The following is a 21,926-nucleotide window of genomic DNA, read 5'->3' on the forward strand; positions in this document are numbered from 1 at the left end:
GGCCAGGGAGGGAGGATTGCATGAGCCCAGGAGTTCCAGACCAGCCTGGGCAACATGGTGAGACTTCCATCTCTATGAAAAATTTTATAAAAATTAGCTGGGCATTGTGGTGCACACTTATGGTCCTAGCTACTTGGGGTCTGAGGTAGGAGGATTACTTGAGCTCAGGAGGTTGAGGTTGCAATAAGCCATGTTTGTGCCACTAAATGCCAGTCTGGGTGACAGAGCAAGGCCATGTCCAAAAAAAAAAAAAAATTCTAATTTAGCAAATGACTTTATGTTCAAGACATTAAATGATAATTACCTCATCTAGATTAAGTTGTGACTTTCTGCCTCTATTCTTTTAAAATTCTAAAAGATAGAAGATAACCAGAACTAGCACACATAATCTAGGCTAATTTTTGGACCCTGTATAGCCTTGATTCCTACACACACATATTACAAACTGAGCCTCTTATGTTCTGCATTAACCTTCCTGAGAAACAGCTAATAGTACAGCCTTTTTTTTTTTTTTTAAGTGGTACAAACACGACTCATTGAAACCTGGACCTCTTGGGCTCAAGTGATCCTCTCACCTCAGCCTCCTGAGTAGCTGAGACTACAGACACGTACCACCACGCCTGGCTAATTGTTTTGGGGTACTTTTGTTTAATTTTGGTAGATATAGGGTCTCCTGATGTTGCCCAGGCTGATCTGGAACTCCTGGCATCAAACGATCCTCCTGTCTCAACCTCCCAAAAGGCTAGGATCACAGGCATAAGCCGCTGTGCCTGGCCTCTTTTTTCAATTTTTGTGGATATTGAGGAAATTAAGATACTTTATTATACCCTTCTTAATCGTACTACTAGAAGTGCTTTTTCTCTGCCTACCTAAAAACCCAAATCCCTAATATACCAATTACCATTAAAGATAGTTTTAAAGAACGATGTCCTAGCAGAGGTTATGCAAGCAGTCTGCTTTAAAACTGTTGAAGGCCGGGCGTGGTGGCTCATGCCTTGATTACGGTTTGTGGGCTCTGTGTCCCCACCCAAATCTCATCTTGAAATGTACTTCCATAATCCCCACATGTTGTGAGAGGGACCCAGTGGGAGATAACTGAATCATGGGACCGTTTCCCCCATACTTTCTCGTGGTAGTGAATAAGTATCACGAGAATTGATGGTTTTATAAGGGATTTCTGCTTTCATGTCTTCTTCATTTCTCGCTTGCCGCTGCCATCTAAGAAGTGCCTTTCACCTTCCACCATAATTGTGAGGCATCCCCAGCCACTTGGAACTGTGAGTCCAATAAACCTATTTTTCTTCCCAGTCTTGGGTATGTCTTTATCAGCAGTGTGAAAATGAACTAATACACACCTGTGATCCCAGCACTTTGGGAAGCTGAGGTGGGAGGATCCCTTGAGGTCAAGAGTTCGAGACCAGCCTGGCCAACATGGTAAAACTCCATCTCTACAAAAATATAAAAATTAGCCAGGTGTGGTGGTGGGCACCTGTAATCCCAGCCACTTGGGAGGCTGGGGCAGGAGAATCGCTTGAACCTGGGAGGTGGAGGTTGCAGTGAGCTGAGCTTGCATCCACTGCATTCCAGTCAGAGCAAGACTTCATCTCAAAAACAATACATAATAAAATTTTAAAAAATAAAACTGTTGGGGGATTAGCCACACAAACAACTGTCCAAAAGCCAGGGTCTCTGGTTTTTGTTGTTTTTGTTTTTACAGTTTTATTGGTTTTATTTAAATCCCAATAAAACAAACACATTTGCTGTCTATTCACTTTCTGCACTGTGTAGGCTGGCACTGGCATTGGTGACTCTGATGACCACCTGGGGTGCTCTTTCTAAGATGGCTTTGCAGTTCTTGGAGGAAACATCATGAGTGATCTCAACACAGTAAGATTTGTTGCACATCAGCAGTACTTCCAGTTCCTTAACATTGTGGACCAGGAACTTCCAGAAGCCACTGGTCAGTATGTGCTTTGTCTTTTTTTTGTTTGTTTGTTTCTCCCATAATCAATGTTGGGCATAGAGCTGGCCCTTGAACCTTCTATGAACCATGTTGCCAATACCTCTGTGTTTCCACCGTTTACACTTAATTTTGACATATCAGTCTGACTGGTGCCCACTGAACTTCTTGGTGCTCTTTTTGATGATCTTGGGCTTCGCAAGGGGTCTGAGGATGGCCATGATGGAGGAGATGGGTGTCACCTCCATAGGCTAGTGCCAAAGAAAAGAGCTCAGGTCTTTCTGTAATGGTAAAAGAGGACCCATAAAAAGTGAAAAAGCAATGATGCCCAACCAAATTCAATAAATTTTTACTGCATGCCTGCCCTGTGAAACATGTTATGTCACTATCAGGATCTAGATTGAGTGGAATTAATTCAGAGAACACCAAAGATCACTCTAAATCATGTCTTAGAGAAACAGTTGAAATAATCAGAGATGGTTATACTGGAAATAAGAAGATTCTAGGAAAATATGAGAGCCTTCATGCCTAAATATTTAGCCCTTTTTTTTTTTTTTTTTGGCAGAGATTAGACTTGGTTTGTACAGGACAACACAGAATTAATATCAATGAGTATCAGTCAAAATCAGTAGAATGAAATCATAGCAACCTAAGAAAAACCTTACTATCAAAGCAATCTAAAAATAGAATGAGCTGTTTTAGGAGGAGTAGAAGCCTCACTAGCAATATTGGTACCAGGGACATTATATACTGCAGTCTCTGGTTACTCAATCTCTAAATGAGTCTTAATCAGACACTGCTGCAAATCAAATCATAAATCACATCACCCAAAGTCAAATGCTGCTAACATAATGACATGTTTCCTTCTGATTTTTTTCCCTGTGTAGTTTAACATAATAAAATTGTAGCACATATACAATCTTTCACTTTTTATAAAAAATTTTTTCTTTCAGCAATTTTGTAGACTACCAATATTTACCAAAGCTTTCACTTTTTTTTTTTTTTTTTTTGAGACAGGGTCTCACTCTGTCTCCCAGGCTAGAGTGCAGTGGCATGATCTTGATTTACTACAACCTCCCTTTCCCAGGTTCAAGCGATTCTTGTGCCTCAGCCTCCCAAGTAGCTGGGATTACAGGCGCACACCACCACGCTCAACTGATTTTTGTATTTTTAACAGAGATGGGGTTTCACCATGTTGACCAGGCTGGTCTTGAACTCCTGGCCTTGTGATCCACCTGCCTTGGCCTCCCAAAGTGCTGGGATTACAGGTGTGAGCTACCACGCCCAGCCAGCTTTCACTTTTTGTTGAACATTTACAGTTTAGTGGTAAGAGCAGTTTTCAAGACACACTACCTGGTTGAATCTCTCTTACTAGCTATACAATCTTGGGAAAGTTACTTATTCATTGTGCCTCAGTCACCTCACTTATAAAATGGGAACTGTACCTCAGGGAGTTGTTGTATTAAAGGAGATTCTATAGCCAAAATGTTTGTGTTCCCCATAAAATCCACATGTTGAAACCCTAGCCTATGGGTTCTAGGAGGTGGGGCATTTTGGAAAGAGATTAGGCCATGAGAGGTCAACCCTTATGGGATTAGTCCCCTTATAAATTAAGCCCAGGAAAGCTCATTTGCCCTATCCACCGTGTAAGGACACAATGAGAAGGCACCATTTATGAGTCAGGAAACAGCTCTCATCAGACATGAAATCTACCAGCACCTTGATCTCAGACTTCCCAGCCTCCAGAACTGTGAGAAATAAATGTCTGTTATTTAAGCCACTCAGTCTACTCGATTTTGTTACAGTGGCCCAAAGACACTAAGACAGAATCCAAACCTAAGAATATATCCTCTGCCAGAGTAGTGGCTCACACACGTAGTCCCAGCAAGAGGATCACTTGAGGCCAGGAGTGTAAGACCAACCCGGGCAACATTGCAAGACCCTGTCTCTACAACAAATTTTGAAAAAGAAAGAATAGATCCTCTATGTTCCAATGGTTGTTTGGGCCTCTCCTATAGCACCTACCATCTTTTGCCATCAACACTTATTGAGCTTTTACTAGGTAATTTAGTTCAATTCCCCAACAAATGAGGACCTATTAATCTACAAGGCATCTTGCTATGTGCTTGGTATATATGTAAATATGAAAGGAAACACTTACTCCTGCCCTCAAGTAACTAAGTGATCTTTGGGAATAAGAGATGCACAGCCCTTTCACCTTACAATAAGTGTGTTCTAGATATTAAGAGCATAAGCACTGATGTCAGACAGACCCAGTTCCAGTCCTTTTGTCTCTTTCTTTGGGAGACCTTGAAAATTACTTAATCTCTGAGCCTCAGTTTCCTTGGTTATGTGATGATGATAACATCTACTGAAAAGACTTGAAAAAGGCAATGTGTATAAAGCACTTAGCATAATGTCTGGCACGTAACACATTTTAAAACAGAATCTTTATAAAGTAAGCATTATTCAACCCCTACTAGAAAAGCCAGACCACCTATCCACAGCAGCCTTCCCACTTACTACCACCATGTATGCACAGGGATAGGACTGGCTAGGAAGTGTTTCCCTTCCATTACCTAAGGCACTGCACGTCTCTTACGGAATTTACACCAGGCCATCACACTAGATCAGAGCCCAGCTCATCCAAGAGACTCTTATGACCAAATTAAACACATCTCACACCCTTGTTGACCTAACTCACCACTACATATGTAAGCTTCTCTCATCATCTCCCAAACTTTTTTTACATTTGCTTAGCTGACACAGCTTCTCATCTACTCTATCTGCAATACCAGCTCATCCCATTACCAATAAACCTTTTTTACATCCTCAACCTCATCTCCCAATATTCTTCCCACCTCCTTACCCAGACTGAAACCTGGTTCTTTCCTAGACACTTCCCCAACACCAACTTTATCATCACATACACCTGGGGTTCAGGGTTAGGCGCATAGGTGGATTTACTATGAAGCTTATGAAACTTAAGCTCCAGTGTCCCTAACTTCTACAAGCTCCTTCTAAGGGAAATATACTAGGAATGTGTTCAATTATGTTTTCAAAAAATTGGCAGCCAGGTGCGGTGGTTCATGCCTATAATCCTAGCACTTTGGGAGGCTGAGGCAGGTGGATCACCTCAGGTCAGGAGTTCGAGAGCAGCCTGGCCAACATGGTGAAACCCTACCTCTACTAAAAATACAAAAAATCAGCCAGACACTGGCAGATGCCTGTAATCCCAGCTACCTGGCAGGCTAAGGCAGGAGAATCGCTTGAACCCGGGAGGCAGAGGTTGCAGTGAGCTGAAATCATGCCACTGCACTCCAGTCCGGGCAACAGAGCAACACTCCATCTCAAAAGAAAAATAAAAAGGCTGGACGCGGTGGCTCACGCCTACAATCCCAGCACTTTGGGAGGCTGAGATGGGCAGATCACCTGAGGTCTGGAATTCGAGAACAGCCGTTGACCAGCATGGAGAAACCCCGTCTCTACTAAAAATACAAAACAAGCCGGGCATGGTGGTGCATGCCTGTAATCCCAGCTACTCAGGAGGCTGAGGCAGGAGAATTGCTTGAACCCGGGAGGCGGAGGTTGCAGTGAGCCAAGATCACACCACTGCACTCCAGCCTGGGCAACATGAGCGAAACTCCATCTCAGAACAAACAAACAAACAAAAATTGGCAAAGATAATTTAGCTGCAACCAGTTAAGATGCTCATTCCAGCTTCCCTTCTGTCACACTTCCCCTCCTCTCAGATGAAACTGGGGTTACTAATTCTGTCTTAATCACAGGCACACAATACAGTTGATCACTCACTCTCTGCTTAAAACAGATTCTATTTGGATGTATAAGACATGTCTCAAAGTCAACATGTCCAAACTGAACTTTCTATTCTTCCCAAATCTGGGAAGACCTATCTCAACAGTAATTCTATCCTTCCAGTTGCTCAGGCCAAAATCCTTGGAGTCATTCTTAGACTGGGTCTCATTCTGTTGCCCAGGTAGCGTGCAGTGGCACAAGCCTCCCAAGTAGCTAGGCAGGCACAACCACACCCGGCTAATTTTCTCTTTTAAATTTTTGCTATTCTCCCGCCTAGGCCTCCCCAAGTGCTGGGATCACAGGAGTGAGCCACTACGCCCAGCCCCTAGGAGTCATTATCTACTCCTATCTCCCATATCGGTTCCTTCAACAAACCTTGTCTCCCACAGTAAGGCTGGTTGCAGTGGCCCTCGCCTGTAATCCACTTTGGGAGGCCAAGGCAGGCTGATCACTTGAACCCAGGAGTTCAAGACCAGCCTGGACAACAAACCCCGTCTCTACTGAAAACACAAAATATTATCCTGGCATGGTGGTGTACACCTGTAGTCCCAGCTTCAAAAGGCTGAAATGGAAGGATAGCTTGAGCCCAGGAGATTGAGGCTGCAGTGCACCACTGCACTCCAGCCTGGGTGACAGAGCAAGACTCTGCCAAAAAAAAAAAAAAAAAAAAGCTGGGAGCGGTGGCTCAAGCCTGTAATCCCAGCACTTTGGGAGGCCGAGATGGGCGGATCACAAGGTCAGGAGATCAAGACCATCTTGGCTAACCTGGTGAAACCCCGTCTCTACTAAAAAATACAAAAAACTAGCCGGGCGAGGTGGCGGGCGCCTGTACTCCCAGCTACTAGGGAGGCTGAGGCAGGAGAATGGCGTAAACCCGGGAGGCGGAGCTTGCAGTGAGCTGAGATCCGGCCACTGCACTCCAGCCTGGGCGACAGAGCGAGACTGTCTCAAAAAAAAAGCCCCCCCCCCCAAAAAAAAAAGTAGTGACTATCTCAACCACTCCCATCCATCCTAATGCAAGCCAAAATCACTTGCCTAGACTATTGCAATAACTTTATTTCTACCTCTGCCTCACTGAAGTATGTTTGGCTCTTAAGAACTTAGTTCACTGCTGGGCACAGTAGTGCACACCTGTTGTCCCAGCTATTTGGGAGGCTGCAGGAGCATCACTCGATCCCAAGAGTTCAGACTAACCTGGACAGCATAGTAATACCCCACCTCTACGAAAATAAGTTTCCAAACGGATGCTAATCTCACAATATCTAACTATAACCTACAAGGCTACTACAGACCCTGACCAACTTTCTTACTCTTCATCCACAACTTTGCTATTTCTCCGATTCCATTCAGGAATTCTCTTCCCCACACAATCTATGCTGTAACCTCTATTAAGTTCATAAGCCAAATGTAAGTATGGCTTTCTTCTCTGACCTCAACATTTAGCACATATACCTCTTTTATCCTGCTTTTCTTCAAATAACGCGCATTATCATGTATTGCTGCTCTATCAGCATATAAATTTAATAGAGAACTTTTCATTCACTACAGAATTCTGTCTGGCATATAGGAACTCAAGTATTTGTACAATTGTCCACAAGTGGTAGCACACTACTTTCCAAACCTGGATCACGTAGGGGCTTTTGTTCAAATGTACACCAATTCAGGAGGCACAGGGTATACCCGAACAGGGCATTTCTAATAGACTTCCAGATGACAACATGTCAAGTTCCAAGAATTTTCACCTACCTTCATTTATTCCATCTCATGTCAGTCACCTGCATTACCAATGTTGAAGCAACCACACACTACAACTACACTTCACCTTTTACTGAGTCCCCCAGTAGACGTCTTTCAGGACCATGATTTTCTACAACTTGCACAACCCCTCCAAATACTCCCAACTGCTTTTCTCCACAAATATGAACATGCACACATTGACAGATAAGCCCCTGTATCTCTTCAGAAGTGTGTGAACATACATAAATTCCTTAAAACATTTTTTTCTCATCCTAACACAGTGAAACCCCATCTCTACTAAAAATACACAAGATCAGCCGGGTTTAGTGGTGGGCATCTGTAGTCCCCCAGGAGGCTGAGGCAGAACAGCATGAACCCGGGAGGCTGGGCTTGCAGGGAGCCGAGATGGCGCCACTGCACTCCAGCCTAGGTAACAGAACGAGACTCCGTCTCAAAACAAAACAAACAAAAATTTATTTAGAGACAAGGTCTCACTATGTGGCCCAGGGTGTTCTCGGGGGCTCAAGCAATCCTCCCACTCTGACCTTCAAAAGTAGTGGGATTACTGGCATGAACCTGACACATTTTGTAAAGTATAAAAGTAAAACTGGCATTTACGTTTACTGGCTGGTACAATTTTTTAACTCAGGGAAAATAAGCCATCGAGACAAATGTATTGAGAACGTAATAAAATTTAAATTTTTAGAAGATTTCTTGCAGGGCATGGTGGCTCACGCTTGAAATCCCAGCACTTCGTGGGAGGCCAAGGTAGGCGGATCACGAAGTCAAGAGACCAAGACCATCCTGGTCAACATGATGAAACCCTCATCTCTACTAAAAATACAAAAATTAGCTGAGCGTGGGGGCTGAGGCAGAATGGCTTGAAATCAGGTTACAATAAGCAGAGATCGTGCCACTGCACTCCTGCCTGGCGACAGAGCAAGATTCCATCTCAAAATATATATATATATATTTCTATAATCAATTAACTATTCGTCATATTAAAACTCATAAACTGAAGGGTTTTTTCAAAAGTTTATTTTATGTACAAAAAACTATCATGGTTTTTCATTGAGTAGATGCCTTGGATAATCCTTTGAAGGAAGATCAAACACTCATAAACTGAAGGGTTTTTTCAAATGTTTATTTTATGTACAAAGAACTATCATGGTTTTTCACTGAGTAGATGCCTTGGATAATCCTTTGAAGGAAGATCATTTAGTCCAACTGAAAAAAAAAGCAGATAATGATTTATTTCAAAATGCTTTAATCTCTACTTCTCACAAAAAAAAAAATGGCTCATTATAGAATGTTTAACTGGACCTCTGACCTACCCAAACTAACCACACCAGGTTCTACATAGTTTAAATATTTATTGAATGCCTACTGCAGAATCAACTATGTTTTAGAATGATTTTTGGTAATGCTATCCCGCTTCTTCCATCAAAGTAATGTTTCCCAAAACAAAACACTAGTAAATGATCTTTACCAAATGCACAGGATAGTTGTTCAGTAGGCAACTATAATTACAAGGTTCATCTTTTTTTTTTTTGAGACAGTCTCGCTGTCTCCCGGACTGGCGTGCAATGGAGTTATCTCCACTGATTGCAACCTAAGCCTCCTGGGTTCAAGCAATTCTCCCATCTCCGCCTCGTGAGTAGCTGAGACCACAGGCGCGGGCCACCATACAAAGCTTATTTTTGTGGAGACAGGTTTTCGCCATGTTGGCAAGGCTTCTAGCGGAAATCCTGGGCTCAAGAGATCCGCCCACCTTGTCGGCCTCCCAAAGTGCTGGGATTTCAGGCGAGAGGCACCTGGCCTGGCCCACAGTTTCTCTAGGACACAGAGCTAGGGCGTGGGCCAAGATCCATTTTCTTATGTGTGATATACCTCTCGAATTAGGCGAACCTTCTCATTTTAACAAGAAGCATATACTGAAGTATTTGTTCAAGGCTGCCAAGCCTGAATTTAAAGGTACTTTCTCTGTCCCTGCTGCACTGCAGAATTCATATTAATTTACAACAGGGCGCCAAGTGGCTCACGCCTGTAATACCAGCACTCTGAGGGGTCAAGGCGGCCGATCTCCTGAGGTCAGGAACTCAAGACCAGCTTGGTCAACACGGCGAAACCCCATCTCCACAAAAAACAGGCCGGGCGTGGTGGGTGGCAGACCCCTGTAATCCCAGCCCCTCGGGAGGCTGAGGCAGGAGAATTGCTTGAACCCGGGAGGGGGAGGTTGCAGTGAGCTGAGATCACACCACTGCACTCCAGCCTGGGCAACAGAGGGAGACCCAGTTTCCAAAAAAAAAAAAAAAAAAAAAATTTACATCATTATAGAACAGTATTGTCCAATACAAAATAATTAAGAATCAAAAAGCTGGTGAATTTTTCTCAATGAGTCCATCATAAATTCGTTTTCACCTTAAACAAACCCCAAATTACTATTTAAAAGACTTTTAGAAGCCAAAAGTTTCATATAAACATTTGCTTAAGGTGATCAAGAGATAGAAGCACTAAATGGCAGACCCTTGTTTGCTGAATATTAACAATTATCTTTCTGACCCCAAACTTTTAGTTCATTCCATTCCAGTATATGACCCTACCGAACATTTAGGGTGGCCGGGCGCGGTGGCTCACGCCTGTAATCCTAGCACTTTGAGAGGCGGGCGGATCACGAGGTCAAGAGTTCGAGACCAGCCTGACCAATATGGTGAAACCCTGTCTCTTCTAAAAATTAAAATTAAAATGAGCCAGGCATGGTGGCGAGCGCCTGTAATCCCAGCTACTCAGGAGGCTGAGGCAGGAGAATCGCTTGAACCGGGGAGGCGAAGGCTGCAGTGAGCCGAGATCATGCCATTGCACTCCAGGTTGGGTGAGTGCAACTTCGTCTCAAAAAAAAAAAAAAGAAACTTAGGGTCAGTGGTTAATACATTTATTTGGTTAGAAGATATCTAGGTAAAGCCGCGCGTGGTGGCGAAAGCCTTTAGTCCCAGCTACTCGGAACGCCAAGGCAGGAGGATCGCCTGAGACCAGGAGTTCGAGGTTGCAGTGAGCCAAAACAACGCCACTGCACTCCAACCTGGGCGACCGAGAGAGACCCTGTCTCGAGAATAGGTACTTAAAAGATCGATAAGTGAAAGAAATGTAAAACAATTTTAGTGGCCTCTGTAAAGTGAATAATTTCACCCAACACAATACACTGGCACCTAAAACTGACTAAGCTATCTATGTAAAAGGGGGTAGGAAAGACTAAGTCCTTCTTCACCTTCTCCATTCTATTAAGTCTGATTGTCCAAACCATCAACACTGTCAACAGCTACCAACTAAAAAAGAGGAAAAGCTCTTGGTCGAATGCTCAAAATTACCACCCCAGGGAAGATTTGTCGGTTGTCTTTCGCAGAAAAAATAAAGAACCACCACGACCTCCGCCCACACAAACGTGGAGCACGCCTGCAGACGCCTACCTTAATGAAACCGATATCCTTCGCGTACTGACGGAAACACTGGCGGCACATATTGAGGCCATATTTCCGGATCAGACCGTGCCGGTTTGAACACACGCGACTGTAAGAAAAGAGAGAGCGGCTTTGCAGGTCACAGAAATTACAAGACTCCGCACTCAGACGGCTACTACCCGCATCCCGGGACTCCCAGGCCCCGGCACAGGCCTGTAATGGCGGCACCAGCGGCTCCCAGTCGGCCTGCTCCCTCGTGCCGCCCGTGGTCTCCTCTACTTGAGATTCTAAGCAGCTTAGCGCTCCATGGCAACGCTTCCCCAAAATCACAAACTATTTCTCACCAAGAGCGAGAACCCTGGCCGAATTTTCGCGGGTGGCTCCAGTACAGCTGCTGGTGACCCATCCTGCTCTCAGAAGTGCAACGAGGTAAAAGGAAGGAGCTCGCCCACGCATGCGCTCTTCAAATTTTTGAGACAGTTTACCCAGAATGCAGTGCTCAAAGGAAACGCGTGCGCAGTGTGGTCAGGTTGTTTCGCGGGGTGAATAAAATGAAGTCTTAGAGTCGTTGTGGGCCGTCCCAGTTGATGACGTCACCACACCACAGCTTCTAGTACTATTCTGCGCCACTATCTGACCGCCGGGCGCGGTGGCGCGTGCCTGTAGTCCCAGCTACTAGGGAGGCTGAGGCTGGAGGATCGCTTGAGTCCAGGAGTTCTGGGCTGTAGTGCGCTATGCCGATCGGGTGTCCGCACTAAGTTCGGCATCAATATGGTGACCTCCCGGGAGCGGGGGACCACCAGGTTGCCTAAGGAGGGGTGAACCGGCCCAGGTCGGAAACGGAGCAGGTCAAAACTCCCGTGCTGATCAGTAGTGGGATCGCGCCTGTGAATAGCCACTGCACTCCAGCCTGGGCAACATAGCGAGACCCTGTCTCTTTTGAACAATAAATACGTTAATTTTGAACTCTAAAGAAATACATATTCATAGCCTCTTTTATTGATTAAATCTTTTACTTTCTTTTCATTAAAACGTTACACTTGGGAAAGGATTTTTTTTCCTCGACTCACCAGTGACACCTACTGGAATAAATTTACAAAACAACTTAAAATCAGCTGTAATAATCACGAGTCAACGGTAGGGTTTGCTTTTGTTTTGTTAAACAGAGTACATTTTCAAATTTATTTTTTTGACACACTCCTCCAAGAAATACACCTACACCATTCCAGAAAAAAAAATGAGATTCTTTGGCATTTAGTGTATTTGATTCTTAAATGCAATTGGCTGAATGTAAAGTAGTAAGCAAGTAATGTGCAGTGTATGCTGCTTTGACCAGATAATTTGGTGACAAAACAACTAATGAAAAGCAAATGCAAAAATGCAAAAAAAAAGTCAATAAACGAATTTCTGCTGAAAGATGCCTAAAATTCCATATGGGTCATTTATAATGCCTCCAGATAAAACTGCTCTGAAATCAAAGCTTTAACTAGATTTATAAAATGTAGCACAGGGTGCAACAATTCAAGAAACTTTTACATATAAACTCTTATAAATTGAAATACAACACTTCTTTAAGGTATGTTATGTCAGGGTTCTAGTGGGGTCCCCCTACCCAATCATTAAGTTAGGCATTGTATTATATGATTAAGGAAGGAGAGGAGTCAGAGATTTGTAAACTACATATAACTTGTTCCTTGCCCTCAAAATGTTCTAATCTAATCTACTGTGGAAAACAGGATTATCTCCAAGACCTCAACATACAATGTTTGTGCACCAGCAACACATATACAACTAAGGAAAATATTCTGTATTCAATGATGGGTGTGCTCATGAAGTATGAGAGGAGCCAAGAAGAGAAATTAGTTCCAGCTTGAGGTACATTTGAGAGACCTTTGAGGAAGACCTTGAAGAATGGGATTTCTACAGGCAGCACTTGACAGAACGGAATGCCTGTTGAAAGAAAGCACTTGAGCCGAGGTAAGGCAAACAACTTTGTGTAACTAGAATAGAAGATGCACAAAAGGCCTAGTGATAGGAATGAAAAGGTATTTTATTTTAAAGCCTCATTGGGCAATATCCAATGTCAAGTTTCTACAACTTTCCTATAATTTATATCAGTCACTAATGTGTGGTTTCCAAAAGCCGTTTGCCTCACAAAAGCTAATCTAACATTTGTCCACACTTTCTCAGGCCTCTCCTAGTTGGTCTCCATAATATTTAAAAGATTACAGTGGTTCTGAGATCAATTCCGTAAATATTTTTAGTACTCTGATATATAATCCTTTGGACCTAAATAAGTGAATTCATTTAGGAGAGAAAAAAAGACAAATAAGCAACTAGTTGTACTTGAACAATCTTAATCTGAATACTTAAGTAATTGTTGATGCTTATTCTAGTCTATAGATTATTCTCTTTGATAGATATTGCAAAAGTGCAGCTAAGAAGTCGTACTTCCTTTCAGTTTTAAGATAATGTGACATAGGCCAGGAGCAGTGGCTCAAGCCTGTAATCCCAGCACTTTGGGAGGCCGAGGCGGGTGGATCACGAGGTCAGGAGATCGAGACCATCCTGGCTAACATGGTGAAACCCCATCTCTACTAAAAACACAAAAAAACTACCCGGGCGTGGTGGCAGGCGCCTGTAGTCCCAGCTACTCTGGAGGCTGTGCCAGGAGAATGGCGTGAACCTGGGAGGCGGAGCTTGCAGTGAGCCAAAATCGTGCCACTGCACTGCAGCCTGGGTGACACAGCAAGACTCCGTCTCAAAAAAAAAAAAAAAAAAAAAAGATAATGTGACATCATCTATCCCAAACAATGGAATTACGCATTTCTTTTTCAATAAACTGAGAACAGCTTTAAAAGTTCATTTTAACTCAGTGTTTATCAAGAGCTTTTATGTTTTTGTTTTTCCTTTTGTTTTGAGACCGAGTCTTGCTCTGTCGCCCAGGCTGGAGTGCAGTGGTGCTATCTTGGCTCACTGCAAGCTCCACTTCCCGGGTTCACACCATTCTCCTGCCTCAGCCTCCCAAGTAGCCGGGACTACAAGGGCCCGCCACCACGCCTGCCTAATTTCTTTTTGTATTTTTAGTAGAGACAGGGTTTCACCGTGTTAGGCAGGATGGTCTCGATCTCCTGACCTCATGATCTGCCCGCCTCAGCCTCCCAAAGTGCTGGGATTACAGGCGTGAGCCATCTTAGTTCTCTTTTATACATGGCTTTGAAACTTTGAAATGCCTCTTCTTCTAGAACACATTTTCCTTTAATAGGATAGTTCTTGGGTTGGGTTCTTTGTTTTTTAAAAAATGTACAATAAAGTACAAAGAAAAAAAAAGAAAAAAGTGCCATAATGTCCTTGCCCAGATAACCCTACTAATATTTTTCTTTTGAAAAAATAAAAGTAATATACCTGTAAAATTGAAGCATTCTAACACTACAGAGTATAGATCTTATTTTTAAGTACATTGGAATAATATGCATATTAGGACACTATTATTCAAGATGTCTTTAATTTTCTTTCTCAAATTTCTACAATCTTCTGTGATCGTCTATCCAGAATTTTATCATTTAAGAACCTTCATCTTAGGCGTATACACTCCTGATGGGAATGTAAATTACTTCGGCACCGTGGAAAACAGGTGATTTCTTAAAGAACTTAAAACAGAACTGCTAGGCCGGGCGCGGTGGCTCAAACCTGTAATCCCAGCACTTTGGGAGGCCGAGACGGGCGGATCACGAGGTCAGGAGATTGAGACCATCCTGGCTAACACGGTGAAACCCCGTCTCTACTAAAAATACAAAAACTAGCCGGGCGAGGTGGCGGGCGCCTGTAGTCCCAGCTACTCGGGAGGCTGAGGCAGGAGAATGGCGTAAACCCAGGAGGCGGAGCTTGCAGTGAGCTGAGATCCGGCCACTGCACTCCAGTCCGGGCGACAGAGCAAGACTCCGCCTCAAAAAAAAAAAAAAAAAAAAAAAAAAAAAACAGAACTGCTATTTGACCAGCAATCTCATTACTGGATATTTACCCAAAAGAATATAAATCATTCTACAATAAAGACAAATGCATGTGTATGTTCATCGCAGCACTATTCACAATAGCAAACACACTAAATCAACCTGAATAGCAATTTTTTAGGCAACAGTAGACTGAATAAAGAAAATGTAGTACATATACACTATGGAATGCTACACAGCCACAGAAAAGAACAAGATCATGTCCTGTGCCACAACATGGATGGAATTGGAGGCCATTATCCTAAACAAGCTAACACAGGAACAGAAAACCAAACACCACGTTCTCACTTATAAGTGAGAGCTAAACACTGAATACACATGCACCCAAAGAAAGTAACAGACAGCAGTGCCTACTTGAGGGTAGAGGGTAGGAGGAGGATGAGGATTCAAAAAGTACCTACTGGGTACTAAGCTTATTACCTGGTTGATGAAATAATAACCCCTGTGACACACAGTTTATCTATAGAACCAACCTGTACATGTTTCCTTGAAACTAAAACTTTTTTAAGAAAAAACCTGGCCGGGCGTGGTGGCTCACTCCTGTAATCCCAGCACTTTGGGAGGCTGAGGCAGGCAGATCACAAGGTCAGGAGTTTGAGACCAGCCTGGTCAATATGGTGAAACCCAGTCTCCACTAAAAATACAAAAATTAGCCAGGCATGGTGGCGGTCGCCTGTAGTCCCAGCTACTCTGGAGGCTGAAGTAGGAGAATTGCTTAAACCCAGGAGGCGGAGGTTGCAGTGAGCCAAGATTGTACCACTGCACTCTGGTGTGGGCAACAGAGTGAGACTCCATCTCAAAAAAAACCAAAAAACAAAAAACCCTGCATTGCTCTTGAGTTACTTTCAATTTCAGAACCTTTAGGAGGCTGGGCATGGTGACTCACGCCTGTAATCCCAGCAATTTAGGAGGCTGAGGCAGGCGCATCACAAGGCAGGAGATCGAGACCATCCTGGCTAACACAGTGAAACCCCGTCTCCACTAAAGAATACAAAAATTAGCCGGACGTAGTGGCAAGCACATATAGTCCCAGCTACTAGGGAGGCTGAGGCAGGAGAATGGCATCAACCCAGGAGGCAGAGGTTGCAGTGAGCCGAGATTGCGCCACTGCACTCCAGCCTGGGCGACAGAGCAAGACTCCGTCCCAAAAAAAAAAAAAAAAACACAATAGATTCTTTAGGAATAGAATCATACTTTTCCTCTAAACTTTACAAAACCTGTTTTACCAGAGACAGAGTCTAAAATACATGTTTTGCATGTTTGGTTATTACAATATGCACACTTCAGTGTCATGCCCCGGTTAGAATTAGGTCTTTTTTTTTTCTTTTCTTTTTGAGACGGAGTCTTACTCTGTCACCCAGGCTGGAGTGCAGTGGCACCATCTAGGCTCACTGCAACCTCCACCTCCCGGGCATTAGTGATTCTCCTGCCTCAGTCTCCTGGGTAGCTGGGATCACAGGCGTGCGCCACCACTCCCAGCTAATTTTTGTGTTTTTATTAAAGACGGGGTTTTGCCATGTTGGCCAGGCTGGTCTCGAACTTCTGGCCTCTAGTGATCTTCCCCCCTCGACCTACCAAAGTGCTGGGATTACAGGAGTCAGCCACCACGCCCACCCAGAATTAGGTCTTTATTAATAATTATTAACACTTCAAAAAAGCTCAGTTGTTCAATAGTGTTATGTGTTTGTCCATATCTATTTTAGCAAATACTAAATTTTAATTAACTGTACATATTATAATTTAAAGTAAAACATACATACTTCAGGAAAGGGGACTCAAAAAAGGAAAAAAAAGTACATAATACATGCATACATTAAATATATTGTTAAAAGTAAGTCTTTCTCCAACCCTAGACCCCTATTTTCCCAGTCTCCCAGTCCAAACCAACAAGTTAGCAGTTTTTAGAGGTTTTTTTGTTTTGTTTTGTTTTTGTTTTTGTTTCTTTGACAGTCTCAATCTGTTGCCCAGGCTGGAGGGCAATGGTGCAATGCAATCTCCAATCTCAGCTCAGGACAACCTCTGCCTCCTGGCTCAAGTGATTCTCCTGCCTCAGCCTCCCAAGTAGCTGAGATTACAGGCACAAGTCACCACACCCAGCTAATTTTTGTATTTTTAGTAATCACGGGTTTTTTACCATGTTGGCCAGGCTGGTCTCAAACTCCTGACCTCAGGTAATCCACCCGCCTCAGCCTCCCAAAGTTCTGGGATTACAGGCATGAGGTGCCACGCCTGGCCCAATCTGATTCTTTTTTTTTTTTTTTTTTTTTGAGATAGAGTCTTGCTGTGTCACCCAGGATGGAGTGCAGTGGCATGATCTCGGCTCACTGCAACCTCTGCCTCCCGGGTTCAAATGATTCTCCTACCTCAGCCTCCCGAGTAGCTGAGATTACAGGTGCCCACCAACACGCCCGGCTAATTTTGTGTATTTTTAGTAGAGACGGGGTTTCACTGTGTTAGCCAGGATGGTCTCGATATCCTGACCTCATGATCTGCCTGCCTCAGCCTCCCAAAGTGCTGGGATTGCAGGCGTGAGCCACTGCGCCTCACCCCAATTTGATTTTTTGAAGTCCATTTAGCAAGATTCAATTTGATTTTTTGATGAGACAGAGCATAATTTCCTATGTTTATAAGCCAGACATATATCTTTATCTGGGAACTTTTTTGAGTCCACAGCCCAATTTTTTAATCCATCGGTAATCTAGAGTTTATATATTTATAAATACTTATGTATAAGGAAATACACCTTTGACTTCAGATAAGATGCAAAGTTATTTTCTTTGCCACCATCCCAGATTATTTATTTTTAAAATTTGTTTATAGTATATTTTTCCATGCAACAAGTTTTTTTTTTTTTTTTTAGGCTAGTCAAGTGAAGCAGTAGGAGTGGAGAAGGAACAAATAAATCTGTAACTGGTTTAGTTGTAAACTCCACTGCACTCAGACCAGCACCATGCAAAAAGTTTTAAAGTCGATTTTTTTTTTTTTTTTTTTTTGAGATGGAGTTTCGCTCTTGTTGCCCAGCTGAAGTGCAAAGGCGTGATCTTACCTCACCACAACCTCTGTGCCCGGGTTCAAGCGATTCTCCTGCCTCAGCCTCCCGAGTAGCTGGAATTACAGGCATGTGCCACCACCCCAGCTAATTTTGTATTTTCAATAGAGACAGGGTTTCTCCAGGTTGGTCAAGCTGGTTTCGAGATCCCGACCTCAGGTGATCCACCTGCCTCAGCCTCCCAAAGTGCTGGGATTACAGGCGTGAGGCACTGTGCCTGGACAAACGTCTATGTATTAAATGTATTAACTTGTCACACTACTGCCTTTAGGTTTTGCATCAAAATTATTTAAAGGTTACATGTGTTTTCCTGTGATATTTTTAAAGTTTTTATTTTAAATCTTGAAACCACCTAAAATTTGTGTCACTGTTGCCCAGGAATGAGGGAGAAATTCAGCTTCTTTTCCCCTCCCAAATGGCTACTTATCCCAACACAAGCATGTAAGACTGCTGTATTCTAGCACAACGCATGCTTTCACAAATATTTGCTAAATGAATAAATGAAAAGCAGTATTTTTTTATTCTTTCTACAAATATGCATTGAGTACCGACTGCATATAAACACTATGCTAGGCTTTGTATATAATAGTAGTGACTCAGAAGCCAGGAAGCATATCATCTAGAGGTGAAGATAAGCATTAAATAAGTAATCATATAGCAATATTTTGAACAGAATAAAATTCCTCTTACCATCAACTCCCAAATGTGCTGGATAAAATATGGCATTTTGACTGGGCACAGTGACTCATGCCTGTAATGCTAGCACTTTGGGAGGCCAAAGTGGGTGGATCACCTGAGGTTAGGAGTTTGAGACCAGCCTAACATGGTGAAACCCCATCTGTACTAAAAATATAAAAATTAGCCAGGCATAGTGTAATCACAGCTACTCGGGAGGCTGAGGCAGGAGAATCACTTGAACTTGGGAAGTGGAGGTTGCAGTGAGCTGAGATTGCGCCATTGCACTCCAGCCTGGGCGACAGAGCAAGACTCCGTCTCAAAAAAAAAAAACAAAACAACAACAACAACAAAAAAAACCTTTTAAAATGCAGAGGTGAGCTCACAAGAAAGGGGTATACTGGGGGCAGGTGCTAAGTGGGAACTCAAAAACCAGAGGCTGTCCTGGGGCGATTTGTCCTGCTAAGTAATATTAAATATAACCTGGATTCCAAAGCGAGCAACAGACAAGCCTTTGGGCAAGAGACAAATCTTTGTATTTAATTAAATTGTGAAGAGTGGAAATCCATGAAGGTTTTTGGGAGAAATTAAATACAGCATCTGAGACTTGAGGTCTAGACCTCTTTAGTCTAACATTGACTATCTATGAGGTCATGGTCAAATAGTGTACCTTTACTCTTAATTCCATTCCCTCTTGTGCGAAATGAGAGAATTGAAGTAAAATATCTGTAATCAACATTTCAGCTCTAAAACTTGAGGATTCTATGATAGGATATCCCTTTACAAATTTAATTTGGCTGCAGTATAGATGGTGGATTATTACAACAGCCTCCTGATACATCTGCTTTCAGGCTTGCTCTACCTCCAAAATCATCTTTTTACTGACCACAAGAACCTTTCCTGATTAGGTCTGAATTTTATTCTTCTTAAAATTTTTCAAAGGTTTTCCAGAACTTTCAGAGCCTGGGGGACAGGGTGTGAACCTGTCTCAAACAAACAAACAAACAAACAAAAAAACCCTGTGTTAAATGAATGAATAAATGTATTGAAGCAAGAAGACCTTGTAAATTTTGCAACAGCTCTGTAGCAAAGTAATGCAGCTCTGAATTGATACGGCAGTGCTAAGAATGGAAAGGTGGTCATTCATTAGTAAATAATCGTGGAAACACAATCTATAAGACATAATCAAAGTGTCACTGAAGAAAGGCAGCACTGAGAGGAGTAAAAGTTGCAGATACCAGGATGAAATTACTTTTGTCAGAACCAAACAAAATAGGGCCAGAAAGGCACAAAGGAAGGGGCTCATGTTTGTACGTCTGAGATAAGAACTATTTCTGAAGACTTTCTAAAAGCTCCACAAGAGATCAGTTCACATCCTTCACACATGTCCTCCTTTGCACAGTCGGCAGGTTTCAGACATATACATATGTTTCTATGACAAAGCTTATCATTCTTTAGGACTGCAGTAATTTAGATAAGATGCTCTCAAAAGAACACTTGCCCAGTAACAGCATCTCCACTAATGAAACGATGACAACTCTGGCTCTGAGCCTCTGGAACCAATGAACTCTGTTCATTGAACAGAACTCTTGTTTCTGTTTCCAAGCAGCTTTATTTGAACTTGCCCTTTTTGCCAATAAAAGCTTCTTTTTACCCTTCCCTCACTGGACATACTTTTGGCTTGCCATTTCATGCATCCTGAATTCTAATATTCTCTTCCCATTTCTGAATAAATTCAACATATTTGGAGACATTTTTCTCCAGTCTTTTTTTTTTTTTTCTTGATATTGAAAGAGGTCTGGTGTTTAGGTTCATATTTGTTAACTATTTAGCTGTACTGAGTCTTAGATGATGTTTACCACTAAAAAAAAACAAAAAACAAAAAAAACTAACTCCAACATCTGGATCAAATGTGCTAGGGCAAGCAAGTCTACATTGTCCATAGCTTGTGACCTAGTTCTTTAAGAATCTGATGTGGGTGGGGCATGGTGGCTCATACCTGTAATCCGAGTGCTTTGGGAGGCTGAGGCAGGAGGACAGCTTGAGGCCAGGAGGTCAAGACCAGACTAGGCAACATAGCAAGAACCCTCATCTCTAGCAAAAAGTGAAAAAAAAAAAAAAGAAAAAGAAAGAAAACCACACACATTTGGCCATGGTGGCATGCACCTGTAGTCTCAGCTACTCAGGAGGCTAGGGCAGGAGGATGGCTTGAGCCCAGAAGTTTGAGGTTGCAGTGAGTTATGAATGTTGCCACTGTACTCCAGCCTGGGTGAAACCCTGTCTCCAAAACTAAACTTAAAAAAAAATTCTGATGTGACTGTGATTTTACTAGCTCAAATCTAGTGAGCTACAATGTGAGCAAAGTTCACTATGACTACAAATGAAACGTTCAAGAAATCCATTATCAGCAGGGCGCAGTGGCTCACACCTGTAATCCCAGCACTTTGGGAGGCCGAGGAGGGTAGATCACCAGAGGTCAGGAGTTCGAGACCAGCCTGGCCAACATGGTGAAACCCCCGTCTCTACTAAAAACACAAAAATTAACCGGGCGTGGTAACGGGCACATGTAGTCCCAGCTACTCGGGAGGATGAGGCAGGAGAATCGCTTGAGCCTGGGAGAGTGAAGTTGCAGTGAGCTGAGATCTTGCCACTGCACTCCAGCCTGGGAAACAGAGGGCAGGGGAGGGGAGGGGAGTGGAGGGGATTCAATCCAAGGGAATCCATTATCTGTTGAATGCCTAGTATGTGCCAGAAAGCCAGGGAAATAAACGAAAAGTGCAATCGGAGCTTGCAAAAAGGAAAGTCAAGATGCTAAAGAAGGTTTAGCGGAAACTGAACTGGAATTTGATAATATTAATTAGTATGAACAAAACAGAAAGAAAAGAATGTAGTTTGTAGGCCAGGTAGAAGAGGAACTAATTTTATAGAAGAAAAACAAATCTAAATGTTTTATCTCTTATTTCTCTTGTCAAAAACTTGTAGCCCAATTATTTTAAACTCCTTATGTATTTCCATTTTCAGTCTGTCTACAAGGGAAACTAACTCGAGGTAATTAAGGGTAGAGACCAAAGAGCAGATTTTATTTGTATGGTGGTAAAGTTCAAAGGGCTCTTTCCTTCACAAGCAATCCACTAAGACCAAAACTACCTCTTTTTTGAGACTGACAGGAAGACACGTTTTCGGCAGTATATACACTGTTTCACTCTAAAATCACCGTTGAACTG

At 42.8% G+C, this 21,926-nt stretch overlaps 1 protein-coding gene across 2 annotated transcripts; it reads right to left on the reverse strand.

Moving 5' to 3' along the window:
• Positions 1–1,046: 1,046 nt before the first annotated feature.
• Positions 1,047–11,467, reverse strand: RPS29 (ribosomal protein S29). 2 transcript variants are annotated; one of them, XM_010389503.2, is made up of 3 exons: positions 11,313–11,467; positions 10,978–11,077; positions 1,047–2,241 (listed from the first exon to the last, which is right to left on the reverse strand). In XM_010389503.2, the coding sequence occupies exons 1-3, from the start codon at positions 11,372–11,374 to the stop codon at positions 2,212–2,214; spliced, it is 192 nt and encodes a 63-aa protein (XP_010387805.1). In that variant the 5' UTR covers positions 11,375–11,467; the 3' UTR covers positions 1,047–2,211. The 2 variants fall into 2 exon arrangements, with proteins under 2 accessions (XP_010387805.1, XP_010387806.1); XM_010389504.2 differs by lacking the exon at positions 1,047–2,241 and adding an exon at positions 8,637–8,740.
• Between the last annotated feature and the right edge of the window lie 10,459 nt (positions 11,468–21,926).

Source organism: Rhinopithecus roxellana, chromosome 5, assembly GCF_007565055.1.
Source record: "Rhinopithecus roxellana isolate Shanxi Qingling chromosome 5, ASM756505v1, whole genome shotgun sequence".
NCBI lineage: Eukaryota > Metazoa > Chordata > Mammalia > Primates > Cercopithecidae > Rhinopithecus > Rhinopithecus roxellana.

Excerpts from the sequence above, each read along its gene's own strand:
- RPS29 (XM_010389503.2), bottom strand. The coding sequence starts at position 11,374 with ATGGGTCACCAGCAGCTGTACTGGAGCCACCCGCGAAAATTCGGCCAG. Across the intron at positions 11,078-11,312 it reads GGCCAGGGTTCTCGCTCTTG|TCGCGTGTGTTCAAACCGGC; the intron begins GTGAGAAATAGT and ends CTTTTCTTACAG. Across the intron at positions 2,242-10,977 it reads AGGATATCGGTTTCATTAAG|AAAGACCTGAGCTCTTTTCT; the intron begins GTAGGCGTCTGC and ends TTACCATTACAG.